The sequence below is a fragment of the Crinia signifera genome, chromosome 6, assembly GCF_055691185.1.
Source record: "Crinia signifera chromosome 6, ASM5569118v1, whole genome shotgun sequence".
Classification (NCBI taxonomy): Eukaryota; Metazoa; Chordata; class Amphibia; order Anura; family Myobatrachidae; genus Crinia; species Crinia signifera.
Window position 1 is genome coordinate 256,199,883 of NC_139222.1, and position 14,855 is coordinate 256,214,737.

The window sequence follows — 14,855 nt, forward strand, 5'->3', positions numbered from 1 at the left end:
GGAGAGATACATGCAGTGGTCATTGCTAATATAAAAGTATTGGAACATCACAAATACTATTTACAAGTCATATATTCAGTTTATTGTTTTGATAATGTACAAAAATGGGCTTATTTATTTATATGTGGTGGATACCAGCTAACATCAAGTATCACCACTAATGTGTGAAGGAGGAATTGCAGCAGATATCTCCAAATATGCCAGAGCCCCTCCATTCCTCAGAGCAGGCACAGCTCCTAATGGTTTCTATGGGGGCTGGAAAGCTGCCAGGTTTACCAAGCTTGGAGTTTGGCCCCGACAGCTTACGTCATCTGAAGATGGCATTAGCCTCTGTAGCTTATGGGTTACATTCTACAGAAAATAAATGCTAGGAGATGGTTCGGTACTTGTGTAGTTTCACGCCACACTTTATAAAATCAACTCCACACCGACATGGATAGTGGGGGTTTGAACAGGTCAGGAGGACTCCTACCGCATCCCCTCGCAGGGCTCGCTGCAATCGCCATGCTTCGGGCTGACATGGATAGTGGGGGGTTTGAAATGGAGGCATTTGCCAGTATGTGACATGGAGCACTGGGAAATGCGTCCTGTTCTTTACATTGGGTAGCTACAAAATGGGTGCTTTTCACTACATAGCAGTCTAGCAGTCCATATGCACAGTGATAACTAATGGACCACTTCCACTGACAGCGTAGCTAACGGTTTTCTCTGAGAACCCGGGAGGAGCGCAGAACAGTGCCGCCGTGAAACTACACAAGTACCGATGGTTCCTCCAAAATATTTTTTAAGTATCCGTCCCCGCATGTAACTTCATCAAATTAAAAGGACAGGCTAGATATAAATACAGAGATTTTACTTCTATGCATAGCGCCACACAATTGGATGGATAATTAGTAAAAAAAAATATTAATTAGCTTATATAAACAATGTACATTACATAAAAATAATACACATACATTAAAATATAAACATGTAAATTCATACATGCCCCATGGTATAGAAATTTTGGTTATGTGTATTATTTTTATGTAATTTACATTGCTTATATAAGCGAATTAATACATTTTATACTAATTATCCATCCAATTGTGTGGCGCTCTCTGAGGTACAGTATATGCATAGAGGTAAAATCTCTGTATTTATATCTAACCTGTCCGTTTAGTGTTTATTAAGCAACTTCCAGTTTGCCATTGGGAGCAGCCACCATTAGTTTCCATCCAATCAATATAAATTGGTTATTAATTCTAAAATAATTTATAATCATTTGGTCAATATTTGCACCCCATTGGTTTTCTCTGTTTAGTCTGTTTGAGTGTTACTACATCAAATTGAATGTTTTTTTTTTTTGTATTGCTGCAAATACAAATATAGGTTCTGAAACCCAAATATTAATAAATATGTTCCATAGGGATAAATTTAATGAAGCGCAATCTGCTAGAAATAAGTTGTTGGTAGATAAGTCCTTATTCAGAGATGTATTCTAACCTGCATCTCCAATGGAGGGAGGACTGCGCATGCGCATTTTCAACCCCTCGTCTGTATGTTCACTTGCGGATTCCTCAAGCCACGGCATGATTGACATTCGCAGTTCTCCTGATTCCAAGATCTCTGAATCAGGACCTACTGTATGTACCAACGTCTTCTCTCTAGCAGCCAACTGATCACACACACAGAGCATCCTTACATCCTTTTGCCATTCTGAAGCCCCATTACTGCCTCAGGCACGCAAAGCACAATACCCAATTACAGCGGGTATTGAGAGAAGGGATTCTGGCTTCAGGACCTAATAGGCTATCCTGGGACTAACCTATTAGCAGGGGGGTAGCACTGCTGCTAATAGGATATGGCCCTAATTGTAAATCTTCATCTGCCAAAAACAACAGTGACATACTGTACTTCTATACCCAATAATAAGTGTTTTGGGAATCACAATCACTGGTGAATTCTGTATCAACTCAATGTGAAAATTATACATCTCTAAAACTATCTTCAGTACAGGTAAAATCACTACATTGAGATATGTAGAGTGTCCTTACTTGCATTGCAGGGAGAGTTATACTCTTCTACATCGTGTACATCTAGAACAGAAAAGACAAGACATTATACCTAATGGAGAAATGTGTTAATAGAAATATCCTTGGTATTCATTCATAATACTGACATTCAGAACCTCAACATGTGTCAACATCCACAAAACTTCATGTCACTATTGCGAGTGTTGACAATAGAATTTTAACAGCCATTTTTTAAATAACTTTAAACATATTAGGGACACAGTAGGTTTAGATTTAGGTTAAAGATAGGATTAGGGTTAATTTAATGTCTGGGCTAGGGTTACATATCGGGTTAGGTTTAGGATAGGAGTTCGGGTTAATGCTAAAATTAGGATTAGGGTTAGGTTTACAGTTCTGACTAGTGAAGTTTCGGGATAGGTTTAGGGATAGGATTAGAGTTAGGGTTAACAGTAGGATTAGGCAAAGTCACCTTTGGAATGGACATGCTTGATATGCCCCCTTTCAAAATATCAACAATGTGAAGGTCAGCATGTGACATGTTGATCTAACATCCATGTCAAAATTCTGAATGTCCAAAACTTTTAGCACCCATCTTCCCTTCTGTATAATTAATATTACTACCTATGAATTTTAGCAGAGTAAACCAAAGTAATTAAACATAAAAGGGTTTCAGAAATAACTTCCTCAAGATAAACATGCAAACAAACCAGCCTATTACAAGAACACATACCCCTGGTAAAAGATAAGTCAAGCTTCAGAAACATTACTTTATCCACAATTTAAACAATAAATACATGTATGTTACGTGTGTATTTCTACCTACCTGGAACATAATAGTCATAAACTGCAACATTTGCCGGGTGCAGATTTTTCACGTGTGTTTCTTCATTGAGCACAAGAACAAAGTGTTCATCTGTGTGAGTGAGCTGTGGATGAACAGAGCAAGTCACTGAAGGTAATCTGGGAACCAAAAATGCGAAGGGCAAATGTCGTAAAATGCCTGGGTGGATCTGTATGGCCATTATGTGTGGGCCCATGTCTGACCTAATGGCACCTTTGTGAATCAGAGTACCCAGAGGGGAGACATGGAACAAGTTCACATTTTGATACTTTATAAAGTACACTACTACAAAAGAGATAGCTTGTATAGAGTATATGGAATCATGTAAAGGTCTGTTTATGGAGCAGCTTGGATTTGCATGCGAATGTGGAACCCCAAACCTCAGTCATCAATATCATCTTTATTTGCCAAATATGCTACAGTACTCTCCTGCTTGCTATTAAATTCATGCAACTTATCTATGAAACTGAGTACAAGGCAGAATGGTTTCCATATGTATTATTATTATTATTATTATTATTATTATTTACAGTTTCTTATATAGCGCAGCAGATTTCATTGCGCTTTACAACTGATGACAACATAAGAAACTGTAAATAAATAAATAAATAAACACTGAAAGAACAAAACTGGGTAACGACAGACAGACTTGGAGGTAGGAGAGCCCTGCTGCAAGCTTACAATCTATAGGGATATAGGGGGGAAACACAAGGACAGACACCAGTAATAGCATAGCAGTCCCACCAAGTTACAAGTCCAGAAGGGAAGCTATATAATACATAAGTGCCTCAGAGGGTTATGCGTGTGGTACTTAAATATAATAGGCTTGCCTGAAGAGGTAAGTTTTCAGGGAATGCTTGAACGTTTGGAGGCTTCATGAAAGTGTAATTGTGCATGGAAGGGCATTCCATAGGATGAGAGCAGCCCGATGAAAGTTCTGTAACAGTGAATGGGAGCTGGTGATCCATGCAGAAGAGAGATGCAGATCTTGTGCAGAGTGGAGAAAGGGAGTTGTGAGATATTTTGCGATAATTGAGGTGATATAGGTTGGTGTGGTTTGGTTAATAGCTTTATTTGTGAGTAGAAATATGTTGTATTGAATACGGTAGAATAAGGGCAACCAATGGAGGGACTGGCAGAGCGAATCAGCAGGCGATGTACATCTGGTTAGGAAGATCAGCCTCGCTGCATCGTTAAAAATAGATTGCAGTGGCGAGAGTCTTTTGTTTCGAATACCAACGAGGAGACTATAGCAATAATCAATGTGAGAGATAATGAGTGTGCGTGGATTAGCATTTTAGAAGAGTTGTGTGTAAGATAGGGTCATATCCTAGGCATCAAGCTTGAGGGGTAGGGTAGATTGTCGCGTTGTCGACAGTTATATAGATATTAGGATGCTATCTGCTCCAGGCTGGTGGGAATATAATTAATTCAGTTTTGGAATTGTTAAGTTTGAGGTAGCAAGAAGACATCCAAGATGAGATTGCAGATAGGCATTCAGAGACACGGCCAAAATCACTGGTGACAACTCTGGGGTTGATAGACAGATTTGAATGTCATCTGCATATAAGTGATACTGGAATCCGAAAGAGCTGATTAGTTTGCCAAGAGATGAGGTATATATTGAGAAGAGCAGAGGACCTAAAACTGAGTCTTGCGGTAATCCAACTGACAGAGGTAGTGAAGAGGAGGTGGTATCAGAGAAGCGAACCCTGAAAGAGCGATCAGATAGGTAGGATGAGAACCAGGAAAGAGCTGTATCATTAAGGCCTATGTAGTGTAGTGTAGTGTTCGTATGAGGAGAGAGTGGTCAACAGTGTCAAATGCAGCAGAGAGATCTAGAAAAATGAGTAATGAGGAATGGCCTTTAGATCTAGCAGTGACCAGATCATTCACTACTTTAGTCAGTGCTGTCTCTGTGGAGTGTTAGGACTGAAGTGGATCCAATAAGTTGTGAGAGTTAAGAAAGTGTGTGAGACAAGAGTAGACAAGTCTCTCGAGTAGATGTGAGCTGAGATATAGGACGGTAGTTAGAGAGAGAGTTAGGGTCAGAATTGTGTCTTTTCATGCATGTTTGCATGTTTGAAAAGAGACATGTTTGAAAAGAGAAGGCAAGATACCTGTAGCAAGAGAGAGAGATTGCAGATTTTAGTAAAGTGTGGGATGAGCACAGGAGAAAGAATTTGACTGACTTTTGAGGGTACAGGATATCAAGAGGAGAGGTAGTGGAGTAGGAGGATGAGAAAAGTTTTGATACTTCTTCGTCATTTGTGAGCTCAAATGAGGAAAACGTGCCAGAGGGCTCATGTAAGGAAAGGAGTAGGTCACTGGCTGTGGAGGAGCATTCCATCTCATATCGTATGTTATCAATCTTCTTCTTAAGGTATATGTATGCATGCATATAGATCTGATCCTTTCACAGACTTCATACACTGTTATTGTCAATATCTACTCCGGCATATCCCAATGTAGCATGTGTATAAGGCAAGTTTATGGGGGGGGGGGTTGCGACAAATGAACATTTCATAGAATCACTACACTACTTATATTTTATGGATTTGTAGCTGAATTATTTCCATGGAAACAGATTATTTTATGCGTAAATACAGCCCAAAATTAAAATCAAATAATACATTCCATACCTTGTCTAAGTAAATGGTGACATTACTTTCTGACACCTCTGTTCTTTTCACTAAAGGATTTTTCTCCAACTGCAGGAAGTAAAACAACAACATGGATCTTCAAAATATTTGCAGCATTATTTTATATACATACAGTATACATACACACACACACACACACAGGGCTGCCATAAGAAATTGTGGGACCCGGGACTGATAAAATCAATAACAATATCTGCTGTGATACACATATTTGATTGGAAATATGGGGGGCTGCCGTTCTAAGGGGGCTGCCAAAATGACAAGTATCCTCCTACATCTAGCTTTAGCATGCCACGCAGTAAGAGATGCCTGGCATGCAGTGGTGTAACTATGATATAAGTGCCCCCCCCCCCCACCGGAAATTTGGCAGCGCTCCGCCCATGCCCCCGTGCCTTACCCCTCCTCCCAGCAGCAGGGACCCGCAGATCTTGTCTGCGGTGCAGTCCAGCTCCCCTCCGGTCTTCTGCTTCTATGAAAAATGGACCATCACAAAATGTCCACCCCCATACAGCACAGTTTCAGATAACTGTCTGCTTTATGGGGGCGGACATTTTATGATGTTCTGTCCATTTCCAAAGCAGCAGAAGCCAGGAGGGGAGCCGGGACTAGAGCGCAGACAAGTAAAGCTGCAAGTACCGGCCGCAGCACAGACGCAGCGCGCGGCGTTACAATAGCCTCGCAGACCCCCGATGCCCGCACTTACACAGCACCTCCCTGCTACCGTGGGGTCTGCAGAGCTATTGTTACGCCACTGCTGGTGCGAGTGACTAGCCAGGTCTTGTGCAAATGCCAGCACTGGGCTTCTTTGTTTTGCTGAAAATGCATCTTAGTAAATATGACACATAATGAGAATGTGCTGATTAATATGAATATTGACACTTGTACAGTATATTGTGTGGTTGACTGAGCCTGTATACAAAGGAGAACAGATTTTGCATTGAAAAGAAGCTGCTAGTTCTATATGGTATACAGATTCAGAGGCAGAGTCTCACACAGATATACAAGTGTTGCAAATCAAATTAACCAGCACAGTCTCCCTGTGTGTCCTACTTGCATTGTGTTGTGACACATGCATTTATTTTTCACCAAATAGACACAAAACAGATGCCCAGTTCTAGCACGGTCTCTCAGGACCTGGCACACAGGAAGGGGCTGCATATGGACACATCTGGAATACCATCTTCCAGATTTCAGATGGTGATAGACATTATAGCCTATAGATCACAATATTTACCAGTAGGGTATCTGTAGGATCCTTCCCTGGCAATGGCCTCATGCACATTTATGGTCTGATAATGACACATGGACAAAAGTGTGGGTAGTCCCAAACCCATACCTCCCAACTGTCACGATTACAGCGGGACAGTCCCGATTTCGGGTCCTGTCCCGCTGTCCCACCCGCGGCAGGCATTGTCCCGCTGCGGGGGTGGCAGTTGGGAGACCCCCCAATCTAATAGAATAGACGCTGTGCGCATGCGCACAGCGTCTATTCTCGCATGAAAATGAGGTCAAGGCTGATTAGCATAAGCCGCGCCCTCATTTGCATACGCCCCGCCCCCTTTTCGGACGGAGTGTCCCTATTTCATTGAATCAGAAGTTAGGAGGTATGCAAACCAACAGATAAATGGATCACACTAGCTAGTATTTCATCTTTGTGCATTGAAGGCCTGGACTGTCTTTCCATGATTTTGTGCATAAAGCTCAATAATTCAAAAATATGCCCATGATAGCCCGGTTTCCTTCATTTGCCAATGCTGTCAGACTTGGTTCCAGTTTCACCAAAACACAGAATTAATTCTAACTTTGCATGCCCACAGTACAACATTTGAAGAGCTATATAATAGTTTATTAAATGTCATTTCCTACCTTTTTAATACTCTTCTTATCAGGCACAAATCCTGACAGAAACTCCACCACAACCAGTGCCATGTTAGTCTCCTCCCGCTTTCCTGTGTATCTAGAACAGGATGGAAAGTTAAAGTGAGGGAGCTCCAGGTTTCTTAGTAAAATGTACCAAAAATGGTCAATCTTGGACTATTGTGACCTATTCAACTCTGGTCTTCCTTTGTGTCACCTCTCTCCACCTAAATACTGTATATTCTTAATAAAGTTTCTTATCTAATTTTAGTAACTTGAGGTATTGTGTCAGTCTCCACTCCATTCCTGCCCCTCACCCCCATCCCCAAACATTTTTCACCGACTCAGAATACAGTTAATAGTAACTTTCATATAAGTCGATGGTCGTAAAACACTCTTCTCCTCTCCTAAAGTATCTCAACATCTATGTCACTACACCTTCCTGCCCATGACACTCTTACATCATCTTTTCTCCATCAAAACAAGTAAAAGTTACCATATAAATATAGACAAAAAGCAGCTGCCCCCAGCTTTTCCAGAACCTTCAAACCAATATGAGCAATAGTGGGCAGGAAATGGAAAGTGGACTGGTGCTATATCGTCTAACCAGATGTACAGTATATGGAAGGTAGCCAAAATGCCCAAACCAACGGGAGAAGATGTAATAGTACATAAATGTATTACATTTATTAAAATATATAAAACATGAAAATATATAAATGCTATGGGATTAGTCTTTCAACATCTTATCATAAAAGGGTGATACAATGGACTAATGCCATCAAAGCAGAAAGGTCCTGAATTTAGTTGCTTATCACAACCACAGAGAATATTGACCTTATTCAGGTCCATTCGTAAGGCCTTCTGCGTTCACACGCGGCCAGTGTTTTGGCTTAGCAAATTTCTGCGCATGTGCTTGGTGCGTGCGGCCACGGTGAACAACCTTGTGGCCGCTGGACGTGGGGGGTGTGGGGTAGCCCATTATCATATGGGAACGTCCAGCATTTCATGGACGTTCCCATGAGAATGCTGGGCGGACATTCCCATGAAAATGCTGGGCGATCTATTGCTAATGAGCCGTGACGGGTATGCGGGGGGCGAGCAGCTGACCACCAGATGTCAGCTGCCCATCCACTTCCCCCTGAGCATCCATGCATTTGCACGGTTGCTCAGAGCAACTGTACATATGCGTTCACCTTCCACATCTTTCGATGGTCAGCGACCATTGAAAGATGTGGGAGGGTCCCAGTGGCATGTGAATGGATGTTTATGTGAAACATCCAGTTGCATGCTGTCTGAAAGAACATGCCTTGTGAATGGTGGGCCGGCGTAACACCATTTTGCAAGGCGGGATCTGGTTGACTTGCAAGGATGAGAATTTGCATCTGAGCGCATCAACCAGAATAACCCCCTATATGCGGCCAGGAAATAAGAAAGCATTATTTCTGGCCACTGTAGCCTGAAGACAGTAGCACTTATTTGATCACATTTGTCCTGTTTTAAATTCAAGAAATTGTCTTATAATTTGTATTTCTCTAGAGACTTTCAAATACAGTATATTAAAGTAAAAGCAGATGTGGCAATGGATTCAGCTTTTACAGTGTTATTCTTACCTGACATCCACATGAAGTTCAAACTGTTTTTGTCCTTCATGGGTACAGACTGCTGGTTGGGTGCTGACATTGACGGAAAAGTGGTCATCCGAATGGTCAGGAATACTGTGATAATGCACATGTGACTGCAGGCAAATAAATATTGTATCAACAACAATACGGCTATTAAACATATCACATCCAGTTATGTTCAAATCATATACAGTGGCGCAAAAAAGTATTTGTACAGCTACCGATTGTGCAAGTTGACCCACTTAAAAAAATGAGAGGTCTGCAATTTCCATCATAGGTACACTTCAACTGTGAGAGACAGAATGTGGAAATCACATTGTATGATTTTTAAACAATTTATTTATATATTCTTGCGGAAAATAAATATATGGACACCTGCCAACCAGCAACATTTTTGGCTCTCACAGACCTGTTACTTCTTCTTTAAGAAACTCTTCTATTCTCCACTTGTTACCTGTATTAATGTCACCTGTTTGAACTGGTTATCTGTATAAAAGACACCTGTCCACACCCTCAAAGAGTCAGACAGCAACCTCTCCACTCTGGCCAAGACCAGAGAGCTGTCTAAGGACACCAGGAACCAAATTGTAGAGCTGCACAAGGCTGGGATTAGGGAAGAGTTCAACTGTTGGCGCAAGTATAAAAAAAATGGAAGAAATGCAAGATCACTGACAATCTCTCTCAACCTGGGACTCCATGCAAGATCTCACCTCGTGGGGTATCAATGATCTTGAGAACGGTGAGGAATCAGCCCAGAACTACACAGGCGGGACCTTGTCAATGACTTCAAGAGAGCTGGGACCACAGTCACAAAGGTTACCATTAGTAACACACTACATCGTCATGGATTGAAATCCTGCAGCGCCCAAAAGTCCCCCTTGTTTAAGTCAGCACATGTCCAGGCTTGTCTAAAGTTTGCCCGTCACCATCTGGATGATCCAGAGGATTAGAAGAATGTCATGTGGGTTCAGATTAAAGCAAAATAGAACTTTTTGGTTTAAACTCCACTCGCCGTGGAGAAGAATGATGAGTGGCATCTCAAAAACACCATACCCACTGTGAAGCATGAAGGTGGAAACATCATGCTTTGGGGCTGCTCAACAGCCCTAGCGGTAGTAGCAGATCCAGTGGTGAGCCACTTTAAAATAAGAACATTAACATCATTCAACATTCAATGTAGAGCACTTGTGAAAAAAAAATTCCAATTAATTTACACATTTAAATCAGACTGTTTGATTTGAATAAAATAAATAAAAAATTGGACTGCAAAGGGTTAAGGAGAGGATGAATGGGACCATGTATTGTGAGAATTTGGCCAAAAACCTCCTTCCCTCAGTAAGAACATTGAAGATGGAACGTGGCTGGGTCTTCCAGCATGACAATGACCCTAAACACACCAGTCGGGCAACTATGGAGTGGCTCCGTAAGAAGCATTTCAAGGTCCTGGAGTGACCTAGCCATTCTCCATACCCCAACTCAATAGAAAATCTGTGGAGGGAGTTGAAAGTCCGTGTTGCCTGGCAACAGTCAGAAAATATGACCGATCTAGAGAAGATCTGCATGGAAGAGTAGGCCAAAATACATGCTACAGCGTGTGCAAGAACTACAGGAAACATTTGACCTCTGTACCTGCCAACCGAGGTTGTACTACAAAGTATTGAGTTTAACTTTTTTTTTTCACTTTAGTTTCTTTATTGCGTTTTTTTTTTTAAATATATATAAATCATTACAATACATGAAAAAAAAAAAAAAAAGAACAAGACAAATTTTTAGGGATACAGAAAAAAAAAAGGAGAGGGTACATTCCAGGGGTATATATTACAATAATGGTTACACATCCTTTGATTTTAAGTACTAATTTTCGTTTCTTTATTCCATTTTATGTTTTATGTTATAGGGTAATTCCCCTTACTTCTGGTCTATCTAGTCTAAGTTCCGCCTTCCTATTCTATGATATAATTGTGCCACACGCTCCATTTCCTCTGTAGTGATCCAGAGGGTACGATCCCCAGTGTGTTTTCTGTTTCCATTATATATTGGGATTGGACCCTCAAGATCACTTTTTGGATATGTGGAGGGGTGGTTTGTTCCCAACATTGTGCGAGGGCTGCTCGTGCTGCTATACATATCTGGCCTAATACATATTGACGGTTCCTCGCTACTTCTTTTGGGTACATATGCATCAAGGACATTTGTGGGGAGGGGGCTACTACCTGACCCAATACTCTATTTATGAGCTCAAACACCTCTCTCCAGTATTGCTGTATCTTTGGGCAGAGCCATAATACGTGGTAGATGTTTCCAACTTCCCCACACTCCCTTCAACAGAATTGTGAGCTTGTGGCCCAGAATAGGTGCAATTTGTCCGGGGTTAAATATAATCTGTTTAGTAGTTTTACCTACATCTGTATTGATCATGCATTTAAACATGTTAAAGGCTGTAGTATATATTGTTTCCCATTGTTTATCGGATAAATAGATTTTCATATCTTTTTTCCATTTTTGTTGGGCTGTCGTTCTAAAGATTTGGGGTGCTTCGATCAGGAGCTTATACCATTTTGAGATACCTCCCCTTGTTCCCAATTTATTCAGTTGGGTCGTAAGTGCAGTTGGCGGATAGTCTAATCGATCCAGCTGACATTTCACTTTACGTATCCAGTTCTGTAATTGCATATATTGAAAAAATTCTGACTTATGCAGATCATACCGGGTAATTAGGTCTTTAAATGTTATAAGCCTTACTCCCTTAAATATATCTCCTAATTCCCTCAAGCCCACTGCTGTCCAGTTTGAAATATTCAAGTTTGGAATCATAGCTTTAAGGGTTTCTAGTGATATACTTAATGTTGAAATAAGTGAGGGGATCTTTGATTTAGTTTTGTCCCAGACTTTTAGCGTATCTATAACCGTAGGTAACATATGTGCCATACTTGGTCTCATCGCTTGTGGGACTCATATGAGATTTTTTAGGGAAGGTCTCCGCCATGTGTCTTGTTCTATTTTTGCCCAGATACTCGTGGAGGGTTCTTTGAACAATTCCTGCATTTGGGTTAGGGCACATGCTTCCCTATATCTATCCAAGTCTGGGAGAGCCACCCCCTCTATGTTTTGGCATTATCATACGTGTTCTTGCTAATCTGGGTGGGTGGTTCTTCCTGATATAATTCATCATCAGTGTCTGACATTTTACCATATATTTATGGGGAACAGTGTATGGAATTGTCCGGAAAAGATACATTAGCTTAGGGAGTACCATCATTTTAAATGCCGCTAATCTGCCTAGCCATGATACTTTGTAAACTATCCATGATTTAGTGAGAGATGAAATATTCTCAATCAATTTTGGCCAATTTTGTTCAAATATTGACTTTGAGTTAGGGAAAATATTAATGCCTAGATATGAAATCACCTTAGTCTTCCACTGGTAGTGATATGTTGCCTTCAAGGCCACTAGCTGCCTGTCTGGTATATTGATGGGTAAAGCTTCCGTTTAATTTGTGTTAAGTTTATAAAATGATACCTTTCAATATTCATCCAGGGTATTGTGTAAGCTTTCTAAGGAGTGCTGTGGGTCTTTCACAAAAAGCATTATGTCATCTGCAAAGAGACACAATTTGTTCTCACATTTCCCTATCTTTATACCTGGGAAGGCTCTATCGTTTCTTCTTTTGTTAGCTAGGGGTTCGATAGACAGAACAAAAATTAATTGAGAGAGAGGACAGCCTTGACACGTTCCGTTGGTTAGGGAAAATGGTTCAGACAGGAACCCATTACTAAATACCCTCGCTGATGGTGCAGAGTATAAAGCCATAAAGGACATCGCCAAACCAAATTTTTCCAATACGGCTCTCATATATGTCCAGTTCAGTCTATCGAAGGCTTTCTCTGCGTCCAGAGAAAGCAGCATAAAATCGGTTCCTAGAATCTCACTACTACCCAGCACATTCAAGACCCTTCTGGTGTTATCTGAGGCCTGTCTACCCCCTATAAAGCCCACTTGGTCTGCATGGATCAGTCCCGGAAGCAGGGATCTTCATATCTCCATTAGGAGTGCAATTTGTCTATAATTGCTACAAGATGTTGGGTCTTTCCCCCTTTAGGTATTGTCACAACTTGTGATTCCAGAATTTCAGTCGGAAAAGTACCCTGGTCCGACACTGACTCATACAGACCACGCAGTCTTGGGACCAAAAGATCCTCAAATGTCCGGTAGAAATCATTCAAAATTTCATCTGGACCTGGGGCTTTTCCTTTTGGGAGATGTTTAATCACTCCCTTTATCTCTGAAGCTGTCCAAGGCGCATTTAACTCTGTTAATTGGTCTGCCGTAATTGAGGGTAACTTCAAATTATGTAAAAAGGAGTCTATAGTTTGTGTAGTTGGTGTCTGAACTGTTGTATCTGACGCTAGATTATATAGTTGTGAATAGAATGCGGCAAATTGTTGGGCTATCTTTGCTGGGTCTATTATTTTTACATTATTGGACGTCTTTATCTATTTAATTCTATGCCTAGCTTGTTGTGCCCTAAGTTTGCGTGCTAACATCTTACCCACTCTATTTCCCATTAGATAAAACTTCTGTTTTGTTCTATTTACCATAGTCTGTGCTCTTTCTAAAAGGTGCTTTTGAAGTTTCGCTCTCGTTTCCGAGAGGTCCTTACTCAAAGCTCTAGATGGTTTTTCCTGGTTTTGTATTTCTAATTCTTTAATTCTAGCCTCTAGATCCTTTTGTTTTTGTTCGTATTGTCGTTTGTATCTTGCTCCAGCTCGTATTGCTGCCCCTCTCACTACTGCTTTAAACGCGCACCAATTTGTTGTTATAGATGTATCTGTTAGGAGATTTACATGTAAGTAAGTCTTGATGGTCTCCTCTATATGTGCCCTAGTACCCATCATTATAAGTGCTCCTTTTTTTATTCCTTGCATTTTTGTACATAATTTCCTAAGAAAGGTCACTTGACCCGTTTTGGGAGTGTAAATCGATACCAGGGTCACCCATCTATCCTCTATTTGCTGAGTTTAATTTTTTGATTGTCCAAATATTTATTTTCCCCAGGAATATACAAATACATTGTTTAAAAATCATACAATGTGGTTTCCAGTATTTTTTCTCCGTATTCTGTCTCTCGCAGTTGGTGTACCTATGATGGAAATTGCAGACCCTCTCATCTTTTTAAGTGGGTCAACTTGCATAATCGGTGGCTGTACAAATACTTTTTTGCCCCACTATATTTTTCGTTCATTTTGAAAATATATATATATTTTTTTTACAACCAATTTTGCTATTTTTTTGTAACTCAAAAACATCCAAAATCACCATTAACATATATAAAAGTAAATAAAACATTTTATAAATGATAACTCATATTGCACACAATATTATGAAATTCATCTAAACAATAATATATTTAAAAATGCAATTGTATAATCATTCTGTATTAACACCATTAAAAAAAGAAAAAAATAATAATTAAGGCAATTATACAGTATATACTCTATATGTTTTACAATGTAAACCACAATGTATGTATATAAATTATTATTCTAACATTGTGAACGATTGAATGAAGAAGTACAGTATATAAAAAAAAAACGGTTTAGCCACAGAAATGGATTCCCTGGTCAACTAGATGCAGAACAGTCATTAACAGAGTTGGGTGCAAAATTACTTTTTTGTTCTTGCAGGGAACGTAAATATTTAATTATATTTATAGTTAATGTAACCAATATCCAATAAAACTCCCTCTAAATGTATTTGGTTCAAAGAAAAGTGCAATCCAACTCCTTATTCTGTGATTTGTGGCAGCAATAATTTGGTTTTATTATAACTGTGACTGGTTGTATAACTAAGCGC

The 14,855-nt window shown here is 40.2% G+C and overlaps 1 protein-coding gene across 1 annotated transcript in view; it reads right to left on the reverse strand.

Moving 5' to 3' along the window:
- LOC146009233 (alpha-1-inhibitor 3-like) overlaps positions 1-14,855 on the reverse strand; it is a 127,888-nt gene that overhangs the window by 1,068 nt on the left and 111,965 nt on the right. The window contains exons 31-35 of the mRNA XM_083149394.1: positions 8,990-9,114; positions 7,386-7,476; positions 5,499-5,567; positions 2,839-2,941; positions 2,037-2,078 (exon numbers count right to left, since the gene is read on the reverse strand). Of these exons, the coding sequence (XP_083005520.1) occupies positions 2,037-2,078; positions 2,839-2,941; positions 5,499-5,567; positions 7,386-7,476; positions 8,990-9,114 (430 nt within the window). The remainder of the gene's footprint in view (positions 1-2,036; positions 2,079-2,838; positions 2,942-5,498; positions 5,568-7,385; positions 7,477-8,989; positions 9,115-14,855) is intronic.